The 20,354-nt window shown below is 33.0% G+C and overlaps 1 protein-coding gene across 13 annotated transcripts in view; it reads right to left on the bottom strand.

Annotated features, from left to right (window-relative positions):
* LOC126924936 (potassium/sodium hyperpolarization-activated cyclic nucleotide-gated channel 3) overlaps positions 1-20,354 on the bottom strand; it is a 219,488-nt gene that overhangs the window by 35,912 nt on the left and 163,222 nt on the right. For all 13 annotated transcript variants that reach the window (XM_050739972.1, XM_050739971.1, XM_050739970.1 and 10 more), the window contains 2 exons: positions 4,820-4,983; positions 78-214 (listed from right to left, as the gene is read on the bottom strand). In XM_050739972.1, the coding sequence (XP_050595929.1) occupies positions 78-214; positions 4,820-4,983 (301 nt within the window). The remainder of the gene's footprint in view (positions 1-77; positions 215-4,819; positions 4,984-20,354) is intronic.

Genomic DNA, 20,354 nt, shown 5'->3' on the forward strand with positions numbered 1-20,354 from the left:
CTAAAACACAACTCTGGCTTAACGAATTAATGCAAGAAATATGTACACCAGAGTGAGGATAATTAATATGCACTTACTTGATTAAATATGAGGAAAATGTAGTCTAGTGGTATGGAGGAAATGAGGTCGAGAAAGAACCAAGTCCTGAGGTAGTGTTTCGCGATTAACTTCGGGTCCAGGATCACTTGTTCCGCGTTATCCTGTTGCATTATGCCTGGAAGCAACACAAATAATACACATTTTAACCTTCATCGAATCAGACATTACTTATTCTTTATTTTCTTTTATCTCTTATGTGTTTAAGAAATAAATTGTTGTTAATTATTCTTATTGCTTTTAAAATCTTTTAATTAATTTAAGAAAGGAATTGCGAGAATCAAGAAATTGATAATTAGAATATTTTTTAACTTAAAATTATGATATAATTTCCTTCATTAAATTTCTGACAAAGAAATATTTTTTAATAAGATTTTTTATAAAGGAAAATATTTCAATAAAATGTTTAATATAGAAAGATCTTTAGTAAGATAGTTGACAAATTTAGTATTTCCAAATTAATTATTATATTTGTATGAAAACAGCAATCTTTACGTAATTCTTAATTTTTTAAGTATACAAGCGTTCTAAAGTTCTTAAATACTAACTTTCGATATAAATCACATTTTATAAAAATTATTAATTGATTTTTAAAGTAACAAACGTTTCGTAGATCTGAAACCACACACGTTGTAGAATTTTTCTGCAATTACGTTCCTCTACAACACATCTATATTTACATTGAATGTTACTTTGAAGTTTCTAAAAAGCCTCAGTGAGTTGGTGATTACGCTTTGATCGCAATAAGTGGACTTTCAGAAATAAATAGAAACTCTAACAGCGAATTAACACAAATAGATAGAAGTGGAAGGATCAATAGTGCCACTTTGGATGGTTGAACTAAGAGAGATAGTTCAGTGTATAATTTATATGTATATGCAATTGCATGTTGGTACCCTGAAGTTTATAATGTGGCTTTTCTCACATTTGCCAGCAGATAACTATTTCTGTATGTGTTCATCTTCTCATTGATTTTCTCAATCCCTCGAGGATTGAAAATTATCTAAGCTAACATTTACCTAGACGGTTTGAGTATTTTGTCATCCATCTAGAAACTTTTTGTAAAAATTGTTATGTGGATAATTTCATATGATAAAATTTTGATTTTTTCATATTATTTTCTTAGATCTCTTTGATCGACTTATTGTATCGATAGATCAATTTCGGTATTTACATGTAACGTGGTAATTTAGTTATTGTTAAATATAGCTTCATATTTTATTCCAACAAATATAATAGATTCCATGATCTACATTGATTTTCTCAATTAATCTCTCAATTAATAAACCCATCCACTTTTAGATTTCTCAGTTTTTTAAAAATTTAATCTCCAAATTTCATTACCTACATTATCATAAGACGTTTCAAGACAAAAACGATCAAATCTAACAATTTCCCTCATATTTAGCTCTATATTAACCAAGAATTTCTTGTTTCACTTCATTAACGTTATAGATCCATCCTTCCACTTGTAGATCCTTATTTTTCCAAATTCTATTATATCATCGTAAAACATTTCAATGCAGAAATAATAAATATATCTAACAACTCCAACGACATTCTATTTTTACCACAAACGGTCGCCTCATTAGCATCCAAACATTTCATTTCTTTATCGACCGTATCCGGTCCACCTAGTGTCCAGTCGTTAATATTCGTCACGCGGAACGCAATATTGGTCAACGACTGTTAATCTGGTTCAAGAATTCGCGACAATCGCAAATCGACGCAGTTCACGTGCAGTGTTTAACGCGTACAATGGTTCACATCGGACACGGCACGTGACCTAATTTCCCTCCGTTTCTGGGATCCAACTCAAACGCGTTTCAAATTAATCCCCCGACAATAACGAAAACGTCTGAGCCACTATACGTGTCGAGCAATGTTATTATTGCACGGAACCTGTTCTCGCTTGAAGGGTTGCCAACCGAACGTGCCTCCACCGCGACGTTTCCCTTCTAGATTTAATAACCGCCGACGATGCATTTAGGAAGCTCTTGATGTGTAGGTTCTCTCGATAGGTTTCCAATGGAGAAGCGGTTCTAGGATGTTTTCGAATAGTGTGTTTGCTATTGGTCGATACTTAGCGAATTCAATTATTTGAGTCGTAATTGAAAGCGGGTTGAAGCAGTGGACAATGAGATGGACGCAATACTAAAGGAAACTTGAATATAGTAAACAATATCAAGATCTCTTGATATCATGGAAATTATTTCTGTACGTACTTGAGAACGTGGGCAATATATTTTTTGATATATAGGAAAACTCGAAACGAAGTAGTTCTTAGTATTATTTATTGTATTCAAGTGTGCAAGCATCTTGGCTTGCAAAATGTATTGCAGCGAGGAAAACTTTTTGTAAAGAATCGCAATTGACCACTAGAAATAAGTATAAATTAAACAAAATTTTGTATTTTAATATTATCGAATAGTAATAAAATAATCCTCCTGATGTTCTAAATGTGATTAAAGAATTCGTACAATTTCCTTTGTAGGAATTAGCTCTTTCAGTCTATTTTCCGTTATTCAAACCGCCTTTGATAAAACGAAATTGGATCCTCCAGTCCCGCATCGGAATGTAACTTCATAAAAATGTAATCGATTCGCGTTAAAGCCACGATTCGCTCGGTTCCATGCTTTTGTTCGTTCCCTTTCACGATTCTCCCGACAGCAACCTTCCCTTTAATGTCAACAATTACAAGTTTCTTCTTTTCAAATTTCTACCGAGCTTTCTGAAGGCGGTGACACTGACGTTATCTCAAAGGGGGCTGCAGCTGGAAGCCTTTTCGCAACAATATTAACCAATATTATAACCAAATGGAGGAAAACATGGAAAATTCTGCTGCGGGAATTTTTCGAATAAAATTCTATCTATTCTATTTAGCTGTTAATCAATAGCGAACATGTGATAATTAGTTGGCGGATTTTTATGTAAAAATTTGAAAATGCAAAAATACACGGAATATATGTATTGTGCTTAGAACATTTAACGTACAAAACAATTTTCTATCTAGGTTACATTTTTTTAATTACCTTCACATAGATATGAATTTTTTTTCGAGATATGAAATATCTTCGTTATTCCAAGTGGATCACAGAGGAAAAAATAGGAATCATATTTCCAATTCTATGTATTGAATCTCCCTTTTTTTTTCTTTTTTTTTTTTTGTTTTGTAGAACGTTTAGCATCTTTGAGACCTTTTCAAAGCCTGGAAGGATAATGATGAACTCCTTACAAAAACAACTGACGAATATCTATAGGAAAGATGTACCCCTTTAGACATTTGTGATTTAATAAAATCGCATTTATTGTATGTTGCTAATATTATTATTCCACTACAGGACACAAACCTCGAAATTCCTTGAAACAAAAAATCCTTCTTCCTCATACTAGAAAAGACATGTATTAAAAGAACACGACTTTTCATATAATTTTCAACATTCACGTAGCTGCACATGAAAACGAGAATGCGTGGTATAGTTAACTGAATCGTCCCGTCGGTCGTTTAGGGAGGAAGTAGAGATTTGGGTTGGCCCGATGAGAGGAGCATGGAATGGGCGACAGAAAAATGAGAAGAGGAACGAGGTCGACCATTCTTTCCTCAATGTCCTTTTCCCGACGTGCACGCGACAATGCAAACTTTGCATCGCTTCTGGCTTCCCCTTCCGCGGACACGAGGTTACCATTAGTCCCGATGTGATCGTCCAGCAAAATGCCAAGTCTTTCCGTCGCTTCTTTTTGTACCTGGGGATCGAACGATTTTAGCTGAATACTTCAGCACACCGCCGATAAGGCTTTGAAACGAGCAAGCGGACGGAGCTCAATTGGAATGAGAAACTTTTTAGACGACGAGATTCGCGTTAGCAAATGGTCTTCGATTCCCTAGGTTTGCCTCCTTCTTTTTTATTATCGTGCGACTTTAAATTGTATGAATGTGTCTTTAGTGACCGATTGGTGATTGTTATATCTAGACTGCTGACTTTTATGCATTTATGCAATATTTCAACATACACAAATGAACAGGATGAATAGAATACGCAAAAATATATGAAATATCCAAAATGAAGTGCAAACTATAACTTTCAGTAGGCGAAACAGATTTCTATTTGGATTATCTTTTTAATTTGCGTTGATAAAATATGAACCTACGCAAAAATTGTATTTATATTACGGATAGAAATTCTCTGAGTAAACAAATATGCAAGCAAAAAGATAACTGTCGAATATTTTATGATTTCGAAATGGTTGAAACAGTGTTTCATAGGAAAACGAAGTTTGCTGAAAGATATAACCAGCTTTTTTGATTTTTTTCTTCCTTTTATATTATGTGTACAGATTGTATACTAAAATACAGATTCCGGCAATGTTGAATATGTATTTATGTTGAATTTTTAGTACAGAACATTTGTATTCCTTCTGCGAGAGCGAACATTGTAATTTTTCTCGTTTTTATCTCTTTTCTTTAGATAGCTTACAATCTTTACTGTCGTGGTTTTGATAAATCGTTATTTTTCTGCTTCTCAGTTTTCGTTATTTTAACTGGTACACTGATTATTATTGATTATCTTGCTCTCTAAAACGTTACATTAAATGTTATTTGTGCTTTTGGACGTTTGGATAAATTGATTAGGATATTTTATTGTGCGCGACTAATTATTACGTGCACTTTTTAAGATTAAATTTTTTTAGTTTCAAATTACATGAGTTGCGTATGTGTACTCACCTGTCCTGAAGTTGACGACAATGTCTATGAGGAATATCGTGTCGGAAAGGCAGTTGAAGGCTATCCACCTAGTGCTTAGGTCGTCATTGAAAAAACTAATGGCGACTGGCAGAATTATCAGATTAGCTACCAGCAGGAGGAGCATGCAGAGATCCCAGTAGAATCTGAAATCAGATACGAAACCAATGTTATTAATCCATTACTCTCCATTACTTGCAAAATATCTACATTACTATGTAATAATATTGCTTGTCAGAAAAATGTCCAGTTGATAATAGAATTAATAAAATTTTTCAATTTCTATTGAAAAGCGCGGAATCATATAAATCTGAATATTATGAGCCGTTATTGTCAATAATTTTCGGCAACAACCCTTAATGTATTTGCGGATAACAGTTCAACGAACAGTAGAATTACAGTAGAATAATCGTCTTAAGTAGAATATTCCGTAATGGCCAGACAAAACGTAGTCTAGCGATGAATATTGTTCGATTCACGAAAATGAGATGAAACATAAACTTTTTATATCGATATCATTCATAATCAATATTTTAGGCATTTACGTATACACTAACACTCTTAATTAGCATTTTTAATACTCTTTTCGCAATAATTGTATACCTGAATTTCTGTATCACAAGGGAATTTACATTTTAAAAGGAATTTTACTTTAGAAAGTAGGAAGAATGCTAAAGTCACTGTACAAGGTCCTAAGAAACTTTTTTCCAGTATCTTTCGTACTTTCTTTATTTTTCTTTTAAATACTTTTGAAACTGTTTCTTGCAATGTGTTTTTCCATTTTTTATTATATCGTATACCGTTGATGTTATTGACTTTGCAAATTACTTTGACAAGTGGAACGAGCCTTAAAATTAACATTCCAATATCATAAATGAATACTTTCGACGAGTCTAAAAAATCGAAGTCTAACTCACAGCAAATATCTCAACAAATGTGAAAGTTGCGAAAATGTGTTTCAGATGAAAGTAGTTGGATATCAGAGAACATGCTAGCAGATCGTGCTAATACCTTGTAAAGATAAAGTTTCTTTCTCGAAATAGAAATATACGTCCTTCAGTACATATTTTTATACTTAACACTGAAACATTTATATTTCTATACTTTTATATATAGGATGTTTCGCTTAAATCGTACATCAAAATCATTTCCTTTGCTACTAGAAATAGCAGAAGTTTACAACAATGCAATACAACACATATCAATATATATATATATAAAAGTGAATAAAACAACGTTTAATAATGTTTCAGTGTTTGTGAAATCATTTAATGTTTTCATAATTCGATGTATATACATTTTTTAATACAAAATATCTGTGCCTTTGAAAAATATGCGAACAAATGTCATGTGATTCAATCGCATTAATTAAAAAACGGAAAGAAAACACTCACAGGATGATTAAAACGAAACGTTTTCCTGTCTCGTGCCATTCAAAAGCTCTCAGCTTCCTGTCTCACTAAATTAGCCAGTTCTTTTCTTTTCATTCTCAGGATCAGTCACAGCCTTCCCTGAATTTTGCACTGGAATTTTGTAATCCAGGCCCAACGTGTAACCTACTTATCTCAAAAGGCTGCGGCCTTCTTCAAACCGGTCATTCCATTTATTGTCTTTCCGGGCCAACTTTACTCAATTACCAAGACCTAAGCCAACGTTTTAAGCGCATCTACCACGTGCTCTGCTCGCAAACGTCGACCAGAGATTTTATTTTCATTTTGTATACGGTGGAATGCTGCGCCTTACGACGAATTTACGTTACCCGGATTCTTTTCGTACCGTTTCTCGGCTAATGAGCTGCTAAAAGGGAGAGGAAGAAGGAATATCGGTCGTAAAACCGCAAGAAACGCGCGAAAATTCCGTCAACAATGACCTTTCCTCGCAAATATTGATCGAGGCTCTTGCATTTTATTACTGCACTTCAAATATACGAAGTGTTTCGTTTAACTTTAGAATCTGAAATATTCTCTGACGTAATTAAAATTTCATAAAAATACTTCTTACGAAAGTTGCTTCTTTATAGCTTGTGTTTCAACAGTTAGAATTTACATACATTTTTACCACCTGCGATTTATGGAAATCTTTAAACGAGGTAACAAATATATATTAGATTGGCTTCCCAGCAATGACGATTTTATGGATGTGAAAGAGAATCAACTTCATTTCATTTAGTCAATTGTGTAACATCTATTATATTTTCTACGATTGTATCAATGCTTTGAAAAATATTTTTCATTTAAAAAAGAGCTATATTTTTTATTTAAAAAGAGCTTTCCATTTAAATAATTTTGGGTTTAAAGAATAGACAATTATAAATAAAAATATTATATTGGAGAGTAAAGAATGTTAACTAAAACCAGTAGATTTCGTTCCTTTTGAAGAAAAAATCGTTAACGAAAACCACTACCGATGACGCGATATATGAGCTGTTCACAGGACAAAGTGGTTAATTATACTTTTTGAAATTTTCGAAATCTTAGCGTCAATGCGTTTGATCGATGCTTCTCTTATATATATTTCATCATTTTCTTTACTTTCCGTGTTGTGGACTTAACCAAATTGGCAAATAAGCACCTCGTATAATTGTTTCGCGTGTGTACGCACGAAAATATGACGCACCAGATATGTTTTTCGTTCTCGGTTGACCTAGAAGCACTCGTGAAATCATTAAAATGGCTCTGGTTGAATAAGAAAAATGACGATTCGCCGTTATCCCAGTAAAAGATTCAGTCTTGTCTGTGCGCCAAGAGCATTGCTTTTTCTCGAAGACACGGAAAACGCGAGCTGAGAGAACGTTTTCCAAGGGCGAAAGTTTAATTAACAGACCTCCGCTGCTTTTGTTTCGACTTACTTTCAACTTCACCTTTTCAGCGCTTAAGTAGTCTAGGGGTCTAGGGGTTTAAACGAAGTGGCAGCTTTCGAGACGGCGGAAATATTGTTGCAGCTATTTGTTGTAGATTTTCGGTGCAAGGAAGATTGTAATTACAATTAAAACGCAATAATCAATTTAGAAGATGCGATTAATTATTGTTCCGCCTAGCTTTTCGTTAAGTTTGCGTTTAATTAATTTTTTCTCAAGTTTCCCGCATTCAGATTTGACGGAAGTAAGAATATTTTCTGATTCGAAATAGCGCGTGGTTTCTTTAATTGCAAGTGACTGACGAGAAAACGAGATAATTAGAATAGATTAAGTAATTATACATATGGCTAACGACCGTTGATGACGCTTGATTATACAATTCACGCACAATAATTTCTTGCCGGCCAATGAATACTGTTTTAATTGTATCATCATTGGTTTCAACTTTGAAATCGTTCAAATAATTATGAACGATTGTGTTATAATCTATGACTATTCTCTGGTTAAACTTCGCACTTTCGCATTATAATTTCTACACATTTTAAAGAATAAATAACAAGAATTTCAAAGAAGAATATTTCTTCAATTCGAAGAATCAATAAAAGAAAATTCTATCGTTTGCGAAATGAAACCGAAACCATTTCCTGAAGAGCCAAAGAAACTCCCCGTAGATCATAACAAATATTATAATCTACAACTATTATCATCTTTACACTTTTGAGTTACAATTTCTGTGCACTTCAAAATCTAAAATTAGTCCCTTGTCGACCGATACCTCTCCAATTCGAACAATTCAAACCTGCATGTTCTTCTTTTACCATAAAAAAAAAAAAAGAAATAAATACTCAACCCTTTGCGAAGTGAAACTCAAACGATTGCCCGAAGAAGCAAGGAAGCTTCGCTACAAGATAGAAACAAAAAGAGGGAAAGAAGGGTGGTGAAAGCGCAATTTCTGAAAGGTCTGCTTTAATCAGTTCGATTCCAGGCCAGCCAGGCAACATTGGCCCACTTTGCCGAGTAATAACGTAGCTACATCGCATTGGGGCAATAAATGTGCTCGTAGCTCGCACGAAGCTGCTACAAGCTTGGCTCGAAAACAACCATCGAAGAGGAGGGCAGTTTTCTTCGTCAGCACGCACCGGTGAACGCGACCTCCCGTCTTGACACTTTCGGTGGAAAACCAAGTGGTTGTTTATTCCTTTCTTCCACCCTCATTTCGAGACCTGTCTCCACGTTTCCGTGAAATTTCTTCTCTTTCGAGGCTTTGTGTCTTTGATAGAGCGAAAGCTGCAAGCTTCTGCGAACTTCTTATAGAGATGCTTCACGTTTATTATGTCAGAGGATAGTATAGATTTAAATGAAAGCATTGAACGTTTTTAGTGTTAGTGTTAAAAGCTTTTGTGAATTGAAAATGAAAAATGAAATGAAAGTGAAAATGAAAAAAGCGATTATTAATAAGTAAAAATAGTATGTTCAAATAATTTTGTACGATAGAATTGGCGGAATTTTATTAAAAATATATTCTTTTTTCCGACTAGTTTTAGGCACCAGTAAACACAAGCAAACAGTGTTTTACGGATATATTCAGACAAAGATTCTTAGCACTCTAATCAGAGATATGTGAATGTTTATAAAAATTCAGTGTAACAATAAATAGAACTAAAGAAGTGAAGCTTGAGTAGAGATTTATCCCAGTCGCTAAATATTATTATTTTATGACGAGTACTATATTTCCTGTATCTTATTTTTTGCGTGCTATGTGGAGTGTGTATTCTATGATATTCGCGGGCTTTTAAATTTCCGATAGCAATTGAAGTTCGAAGAATTTTTGTTTCAATGCGTTTGTAAAAATTCGCCAGAGATTTGTGAATTTTTAATAAAATTTCAACAATTCTCTAATATAAAATTCTTGTTATTTTTATCTAGTGTCTATTATTTTGTAGAAAATGATATTATTTTAGCAGAATATTATAATATAATAAACATGATTTTGCAAACATTTAATTTTTATTATTTTAAATATTTCAACGAATATTTTATAGCCATTGATGTATTTTGATAAATGTATTTAAAATATGCAAGTCCTTTTTACGTTTCTTCTTTAAACAATAAATCGAAATTTAAAACTCTCGAAATTTTTTCTGAGAACTTTCATAAAACCACTTCAAATATTCTTTCCAAGAAAGTGAACAGTTCTACATTCCAGAGAATCTTTTGCAATATTTCTAGACGGTGAACGTGTAGGACGATCCATAGAATATTCTCCATTCAGTTGCTACTATATTTCATTCATTATCAGATCGTACGGACGAATGAATAAAATTGTTTGAATCAGAATGAAACTAAAGAATCGTTTTGAAGGCTCTTTAAATATTTACACAACCTAAAATTAAACTGCCATTTGACCGCCATAAATAAAAAGAGCGGGGTGAGGCGGGGTGAAAACGATACGATCGAACCGGAAAGTTACTACAGCCCACGCGTTTTCCAATTCAATTTCAATCCCAATACTTTTAGACTCCTCTTCAAATGTTTGAAGAAAGGTTAATTACGAAGATGTTCGATCACGAAGAAAACAGCGAATTGATATCGCATTACAGTTTCTTCATTTGAAAATCTACCAAAATGAAGGTATTTACCCTTAAGTAGAGATGTCAATATTTTTGCTATTAGAAGTGTAGTCTGTCAGATTATGTGATTATAACCAGTTTGCAGATGTCTATGCATTCATGGAAAATTTACACGAGCGTATAAAGTTGTGTCATTACTACCAACTCATAAATAATTGATAAAAAAGGGTATTTTTCTCATAATTCAAAAATATTCGATTCTGAAAGGGTTCCTTTTACTCTTATCACTATTTAAAATATCTGATATTCTGAATTTAATAAAGAGCTATCGATCCATTAGTTTCACATACGTTTAAATATATTCATCGATGAAACTGTGTGTTGGAATTCGCGTTAAACAGCCTCCTTCGAGTCTCTTTTTCTAACACCCTGTACGTGCCACTAGACACTGACCTAAAAGCGTCGAGAGATTACGCCTTGGCGATAACCATATCCCTAAGAGTCGAGATTTATGCGCGACTTTTTACACGAGAATCTGTTTTAACGAGCACGCCGCGTGGCCAGCTCCGCGAATTCCAGACAATTTAGAGCATTTTCGAGCTTGTCTCCTGCCAACATTTTCGTTGGAACTGGACCTATCGTTCTCGGAAGCTGGAGATATTAAATACCTAGTTTTATTCCGCAGTTGCTATATTATTCGAATACGGAAAATACAAAGGCTGCAAAGAATAAAATTTTTCTATGTTTTTCATGCAAACTTTTGTTAATAATTCTTAGGTTATCATATAATAAACGTCGTTTCTTTAGATAAAGTGTATTACGTATAACTAGTTTTGAATAATAACTTTTTATTAAAATCAGATTCATCTAAATTTGTTTGTACAATTAAGTGATCATAATTAAGCGATCATTGTTCCTGATCTTTACACATTGAAAAGAGTTGCTTTTTTAATCGTAAGAAAACGCAAACTCCTTCAAATTTCAAACTTGATAAATTGTATGGTATCAGAATTTGAAAATTTCTATAAGTCGATTGTATGAAAACTCGAGGCATTTAAAATATTCTTAGAAGTTGGCAATCAATGGACTTCCACGAATACTTAGAAACTTTTTAGCGATGTAATGTCATAAAGCTTGTAACAAGTGATCGTACAATGGCTCAGAATTCTTCGAATGCTACTTAAAGTTAGATGCTGATAGATTGTTCCCGTTTAATGCAATGATGCAAATAAGGATTAATGGAGTAATAACTCAGGATGAGAATTCGCAACCCTTGCCTCAACTATTTTGTATCATGCTTGTTAGAACACAAGTCTGATTAATAGTTTCTCGAAGACTAATTTACCTGAATTTAACTAACATCTACCATTTCTAATTTCTCTTATTAACAGTATTTATATTACTTTTATACTGACTCTTAATTTCCGCCCTTTGGTCGTAGATGATCGTAACTTTTGGATTAGATTTGAATTTTATGTAATAAACAATAATTTATGTGACATGATAAATTTTATGAGATATAGAATATTAGGTGTCTTTCTTTTACAGACCCATCTTTTACAACGATGCATCTTTATACAAACATAAAACCCAATCTGTCGAACGTTGTGATCTTTATTTTGATAGAACAAAATGGATCATACGTAATTCGATAAAATAAGATAAAACGAGAAATGTTGTGCATCCATTATTTCCATATAAAACGAAAGAAACTTTACGGACGACCTCATAGAAGTAACTTCCATTGTTTTGGATTACAATTACAACAAATATTATGATCATAGTAAATATTAAAAATATCAAAAAAATATTTCGGCAAAACTTAAACATACGAACAATGCAGTAGAACAAACAACGTATTTATTTGCCTAAATATCTGATCTCACAGAGGCCAGTTAATAGGGAATCTACCGTATATCGATTTATCGATGTTATCAATATTTAGCCGTAGTGTTATCAATAGTTGTAAGTGCCTTCAACGCTAGTTTAGAATAGTTTCAAGGGAACAAAGTTCGATCTTAAGCAGAATCCATGTATCGAGACATGCGGTGTATTCATGAATTATTGCACATTTCATGGCCGTATGAACGAGAACAAACAGCACCATGGTTCCTTGGGTACCTTCTTCGAAGCGAGTTATGACAAAGGACCGTTGCTCGACCGACTAAAATCGATTTTCATCTCGTTGAAACGCGTTGTTCGTAGTTGAAGTGTAACTAGCGATCCAACATTGTGCACAGATGTCTATGAAACTTTGCGAGCTGATAGGCAATTGAAGAATATTATGCACACACCAGTCTATATGCATTGAAACCGAAACAGTTTCCCGAATGTTTTACTGCGAGCAGAAAATTTTATGCCCATGGGATCGAGTGTTTGTAACTCGATTCATTAACTGATATTTCAATAACAGTAATAGTAATATTATATTATTATTAATATACTAATTGTTATTGTCGTTACAATAACGTTGTCTTAACTCTGAATTAACTTCATCGTGTATATTGAGTCTTGCAATATTTTATGAACATATGCTGAAATATATAATGTAGAGGTGTATAGTTGTCAAGCAGCTTGCAAAGAGAATAAAATATATTTGAAATACATTCTTGAAATAGATCATGTATATATTAGGTTGTCCGAAAAGTTTCTTTCGTTTAATAAGGTGATAATAGATGAACAACAATTTCCGTTTTATATTATTTTATTACATTAGATATGATCCATTTCGTCATATTTCTATTATTATGTTCGTGCATAATTCAGTAAACTAATATAAAACAAAAAACATTGTGCATCTATTATTTCCTTATAAAACGAAAGAAACTTTTCGGACAACCTATACTTACATATGTATATTTGTTTCCATTATATCACTTTAATTATAATCAACTATGTGTTAATACATTTAGATGTACATTATAAATCGTTTTAATGTAAATATGTATTTAAAAAATCATCCTCGACGGATAATAATAGAATGATCATTTGCAGCAAGCTGCTTTTCATCATGCATGTGAATTAGGTAGCATTAAATAAAAATTACTATTATAACATGAATTATTGTAAATGGTATTATACAAAAATTACTATGTCTTTTTACTGCTATTTACTTTACTTTTTACTATTCTTAAGTATGAATAATTACGAGGCGATTTTCGAGTATATTCGAGATGCAAATTTAAACTTTCGTTTACTGAAATCTCAAACAGCTGGAAGATGTTCGTCTTCTTTCCGGGAATAACATTAGCATTTGCCATTTTTATAGCGAGTTCCTCGTATCGGGATTGTTGTACGCCATTTCGTAGAACAGACAAACGTTCCACTCCGTTGATTGAGAATGCATAATACAGCAGCAGCCACGGATCGCACGAAATTCCGGCTCGAATCGCGCTTTCTTAAAATATACATAAGCGATCGCTGTTGCTGCTCATACCGTATGCATCGATCACATGATAGAAACGAAAAATAATTGCCTATACCAAGAATTATTTCTGTCGCAATCATGTCGTGTACAGATTTTTATTTTGGACCTTCGTTATTATAGTTGATGGTGTGATGGCGTGATTAATCACCTTCGACATCTTTTCTTCGCAAAATATCGATAGTAACTTTGTCTCTAGAGAAATTTACGGAGATTTTAAAGCGTTAGTGTAATTTAATAATTTCGAGAATTTTTTGTAATTTTGAGATATTGCAGTTTAAAGTAGATGATTTCATTCGCTTTTAGTAATTTAGGGAAGTTTTCAAGCTTTAGTTATAATTTTGTGATTTAGAGAATTTATTGCGATTTCTAAGTGGAAATCTAGGGAATTCAGAGACCAAGAAGACTCACTGATCAGAATACCTTTTTAGAATTTAAGGATTTTTAATCCGAAACAATTTTGAGTAACTTCGGAGAATTAAGGGTTTGGAGAATATACAATGATTTATAGAAAAATAATTTTAAATATGGAAACTTTTCAAAAGTAACTTTACTGTATTTTTATTGGAATTGTAATTATTACAAACAATTAAGATTATTTAAATGCATTATTTGGAAACATCTTTAAATTAATTTCACAGATCAAGTAATAGTTCAATTCTAAGTCCTCTAGTTTAGTTCCCAGGGAATTTCGCTTTTTCCCTAGCGTAACAAATTGCATAGATAACATCTGCGTTCGATATTTGCTTTTTTGTTCACTATGCGACATACGTGACGAGTAAATTATTGCAGTCAATGAAACAGATGTTTCAGTCTCATGAATCGGAAACAAAGGAGGTTGATGGAATTGCGATGAGATATACTCACTTGAAATCTCCCAATAGCGAGCAATAAATTGCTAGGGTATTTCGCTCTCCCATAAAATTTTATAAAAGCAATATTTTCGCATTTCCTACAGAGGAACTTTAAACCACGCACTATTTCTTGATCTGTTTCATGTTTTCTCTCCATCGTTAATAAAGTGTTCAAGGAGTAGATACGTCAAAAGATTAAATAACTCGCAGATCATAAAATTATATTCTCTTAAAGCACTAAAAATTCTATGACAGTCAATTCGAGAAACAGCTGCAATTTAATCGGATATATCTCTTGTTCAAATATCAATCCCAAGAGAGCACCACCATTCGTTTCACTCAATTCTTGTTCTTCATCTACTTCGACAACTGCATCCTTTTCTATTTACTCTAGCTCGTAAAATCAATCTCACACATTTGGACAGAACTGACTTCTTTTTCTCCTATATTTTATATGCATTATAAGAACTTAGTACATTTACCTATTATTTCATTATACAAAATAATCGAACAGATAGATTATATCTGTATATAATTATTTATATACTCCATTTTTCATCAGATTTTTAACGCATATTCTTTTTTATATCTTGCTATCTTAGATTTTACAGAGAAAAAATGCGCTGAACGATATCTTCAAGCGTAATTTTCCGATTTCTAGAATTTGTGGAATTTAGGAATCTTTTAACTTAGGATAATCTGGGACTTTTCTGATCTAGAGAAATATGGAAAATTTCTAGTCCAAAATGATTTAGGGATTTTCTAGTCTAGGGAAGCTTTAATAAATCAACACATCACACGAATAGGTTTAGAATTTGAGAAATCTCAAACTCATAATGCTTAATGACTTCGAGAATTTTTTGGAATTTTGGGAATTTTCTAATGTAACAACGGAGGATGCATTTCAATTGAGACAGAATATTTACTTTGAAAAGTGAAGTACCTACTTTCAGAGCGTTTTAAAATCTCACACAAAGACCTACCTAACCTAACCCCAATCATGGTTGAGTAGAAGCGACTGAATCTTCTTCCCGTTTATTTTCTATTCTAATTTCAATTCTATTCCATTGTGCCCTTTCCATTGTAATCCATTTGTTTCCACATAATTTTTACCATTCTATCGTCATTTTCCGAACCATTCATTACGCCAGTGACCGATTCATCTATTATGCTACACCTGATCAAGCGAGGAAAACTCACACTTTCAAGTCGTATTCAGACCTATTGAACGAGACCGGTCATTAGAGACCAGTAGTCAATGTATTCAGAGTTATCAGCTAATCCACCCAACAGCGATTGGTATGTACAGAATCCTCCTGTCGTCTAATTGACCAATTCTTCACGTTCTATTGTACAAGCAAGGATTGAGAATTTGACCGATGGGACATGACTGATTGCAGATGACAACTGTCCTGCTTTGTTTCCCTTACGTAATTTGTGAAAATCTCAGTTTCTTCCCTTTTCACTAGATTCTCTTTATTTCACATTTTACTAGCTTTTACAGAATGATACTGTAAAATAATCTACTATAGTATGATGATGAGATGATACTTGGACGACTCGTAAGTTTCTAATTACTTTATTTCCTATTTTGTTCCGTCGTTAATCATCGATTATATTAAGGAAGAAGAAATTTGATATAAATCGGTGCATTTGATGTTAAGAAGATTTATAACACAACTATGAAATTTCATTTCAATGTGGTTTTCTAAACGAACTTTAATTTGGGAAAAGTGTTCTGAAGATTTCTGCAAATGCAAAACGAGAACTTAGGGAAGATTAGAGACGTTTCCTATTTTATCTGAGAAACTTTTTATTGGGTAAATTATTTTAAACAGATTTGTAAATGAAGAGATCATAACAGCTTCGTTCTAAGACCTTTTGAATCAAACATTGTTGAGTCGATAATTCTTACAAGTTTGGAATAACATAATGAAATAGCCTTCGAAAAAGTATGTTAATTATATGAAAATTATTTGGATTAAATATCCAATATTTTGGAGAAGCTACGAACAATGAAAGTTTTATTGCATAATACGATGTTTGACCAGCACCGATGTAGTAGCTTGTTCGATGTGATTGATTAGTTTGTTTAAGCAACATTGTTTGCGATTAATAAGGGAGTTGTAGCAATAGATTACAATACAAATTATGATAGCTTTTAATATACGTAATAGGCTTTACTATGCGAAATTTTATGACGTAAAGGCCGTAAAATAGAAATTTAATTCACTCTAGCATGATCATTTGTTACTCGTTTCATTTCGTTAATCATATTCGAGACTAAACTCCCTGCAAACATTTTCGAAAATAACTCGTACCATACAATACAGAGAAGCCGCCTCTGTTTCAACGCTGAATTTACCTGCGAAGAGTCTGCAGGAATTAATCAACGTCTTCGAGATTAACCCGAACTGGTTCCTCGATATTTCACGGTGCTCGACGCGCTCGCCTCGAGTTCCTCGACACTTCATATACTATGCTGAATTTTAGTCGCATCAATGAAGAATTAAGTGGCCTGGATTTTCGTTCGTGACGTCTTTGACGAATGGTACACGAATGATATCGTTAGAACATTTTTGATCTTTCGTAGATACCGAAACTGGTCAAGTGGACAACGATTAAACATGGCGAATGCTATACGTTGGAAAAATAAGTTCGAGATTTCTGACAATATTCAAATTTGTAATTTAAAAAAATTATAGAATAAATATAGTAAAGAGGGGACATGGAAGTAAATAATACATATTTATTGTATGAGAATTTTTAAACTCCGTAAGTTAACAATTTAAAATAAAATGAAGGATATCTGAAATTTGAACGCATTTATTAAAATAGTAAATTTGTATTATTATAATATATTAAAATAATTACTGCGCTAAGGACAAGAAATTTATCACTACATGCGTTTAATGTAAAATGATACCTAATAAATTTATACGTAGGATCAAAGAAATAAATGTAAGATCGCTATAATGTAGTAAGTATACACATCGATATTAAAATATTAAACGTAGTAATTAAAATAATAATAAAACGGTAGAATACTACAAGCAGAACAAATGTGTAATTCTTAAAACGTGAATCGCCTTGAATTTATGTTTTATAAAATAGAACACCCGTTTAAAAATGGAAATTGAAACTCAGTAAACCAATACACGGTAGTTTCATAACAAACAAGAGCAGAAATATTCACTCGCGTATTTAGCAGAAGTAACACGTGTCTAAAGGCGAGGTTAAGACGCGTGAAAAATAATTTACTTCGTTCTACAAATATTTCTTCCAACGCTGCCACTCGTTAGACATATTCTTAAATTATATGTTTGCGTGCATCATAGCTCAATGATGTGAAAACGTGTTACCAAACCACTGGTTCCCTTGATACAGTTTGTATAAGGATAATTGATCAGTCACAGGTGTTTCTGCGTTACCAGGTGCACGTTTAATGATTCAACCTATCTGTGTTTCAGATAATTTATTCGTAATAAAAGTAATTTATGGAGTACACTAATTAAACACGTAAGTTCTTTTTCTCATTTAAAAGCGTTTCCCATAAAGGAGGCACATGCTCTTTAAAAAAAATCTACCTTTTTATTCGATTTCAATATTATGTTAGATCCTAGATAGGCAGATTTCTGTACGTTTACGCAAAGTTTAAACGTAGACACGTTCAATTTATGTTAAATATCGTCGGGTATGCTAATATTTATGATCGATAATGTAAATGGTGTTCTGTCATGCGAAAACAAGATTATCCAAACAACGTGTACAATGATTAATTTGTTTAATTAAGATTTCACACTAACTCTATATTTATGTAAATATTTTATAAATAATCGCAATAAGTAACAAAACTTAATGTCATAAACAAATTATTTTCTTTATAAACGAAGAGTTACATGCTTTCAAGAATCTTTATTTTTTCGATCGTTCAAATTTGTAGTTTCGTCTGTGTCAGTAAAATTGAGATCTGGGGAAATCTGTTTAAAAATAAACAGCGTTCGCCGCTTTTTCATGACTAAAAAAAGAAGTGACCGTAAAAGTTCAGAACACGGACTCGACTCAAGCCGACAAACATTTTAACAAAATATTTCGCCTTGTATTTTTACAGCCTCTCGCGACATATCCGTGAAACGAACGTTTCTGGATTCCCAAACAGTAGCCGGAACAACAGCCCAGGAAAGCAAATAAAAAGAGGGGAGTCGAAACAAATTTCTTGACGGGATTTGAATGGAAATTCCTTTTCTCGAAACATCCATAAATTTTACTGCAAACATTCATTGCGCGAACCTTGTAAATATGTATTCTGAAACGAACTCGTAGTAGATCAAACGAAATGGCGTGATGAAATCATGCTCGACAGATTTTTTAGATGGAATATTTTAAATAGTCACTATCTTCAATTTTATACTTTTAATTTTGTTTCTTCGTTCTGGATAATATTTTACTGGTATAGAAACTTACTTGAATATATCTAACTGATCCGCGTCTAATTTTTTAAAAGTCAAATAACTACTAGTTTATATAAATGCTATTAAAAACTAGCGCTGATTATATTAAAATGTATTTCATAATATGTTCCCAAAATTTTTTAAAAAATACTTAAAATATTTAAAGTTTTACGCTTTGAGCTTGTAAAATATTTTTAAATAATTTTTTTACGAGTACAGCAGAAAAAGTACCTTTAAAAAATTCCCCCATCGTAAAGTATTATTGTTTCTCGTGAAGTATAAATGGTCAAATATACTCGTTAATTCTTCGGACGCTAGGATTTCTAAAAGCACAAAGAGAACGCGTAACAGCCGAGTTGGAAGTCAGGCACAGAAAGTAAGCCAAACAAGATCTGTAGACAGAATGGCTCTAATAAGCTACCAACAATCCTCTCCACGAATGTTTAATTTAAACGTCTGTGCACATATCATTATGAGCCAGATTATCGTGCTATAGCTGCTATTTAGTAAGAGAACATATTTTAAAATCCACATATTACAAGTTCCTCTACAACATTAGCAAAAATTATGATTTATTTGGGTCGCACCAAATGTGAATATATTATAATATATTTATATACTTATATACTTATAATATAAAATACGAAATAAGGTAGTTCAGGTTTTTCAATAAACATATAACGGGTAGCTATCGTAATATGTACTTATAACCATCAGTGCAGTGAGCTATAAAAGTATATTTACCACTATAATCAAGCGATACATAAATTTTTCCTTCGTAAAGTAATCCTTCTCATTTTTATATGTTCCAGATTGTAACCCATAAAGTAAAAGAATCTTTCAGAAAACCCATTCGTCGTTAGACAAAGATATAAAACTGTGAAAAAAAATATGGAATGAATATATGTTTCGTAATATACACACGTAAATCGTAAAATATAAAATTCCGAAAGCGTCGATTCGAAACTTATGGACGGTAGTGTACGTTAGCTGCACGTGGATGCGTCCGTGGTGCATACACGTACACGCGATTACATCGATTAGTAAGAATCACCATGAAATAGTAGCCATACACTCAGCCAGTGTACACAGGCGTGCCGAACAATACCGCGGGGTCGTCCATTGTCTGGCAGAGGATGCTGACATAACCAGAAGCACGGCCGCGTGCGTGCAGTTTTATAGCGCGATGCAAATTTCAAGCTGACCGACCGATCTATCACTCTATCCCATCTCTGTTGCTCTATCGTTGTCGCTCTATCGTCGTTCCTCTGTCGCTCTATCCTGTGTCCGAGCGTCGATCACGCCGCCGCGATTGCTTCGGCCCGTTTAACCGCGTGATCTGTCCAGATGTTTCCTTATCG

The sequence above is a fragment of the Bombus affinis genome, chromosome 15 (assembly GCF_024516045.1).
Source record: "Bombus affinis isolate iyBomAffi1 chromosome 15, iyBomAffi1.2, whole genome shotgun sequence".
Lineage (NCBI taxonomy): Eukaryota > Metazoa > Arthropoda > Insecta > Hymenoptera > Apidae > Bombus > Bombus affinis.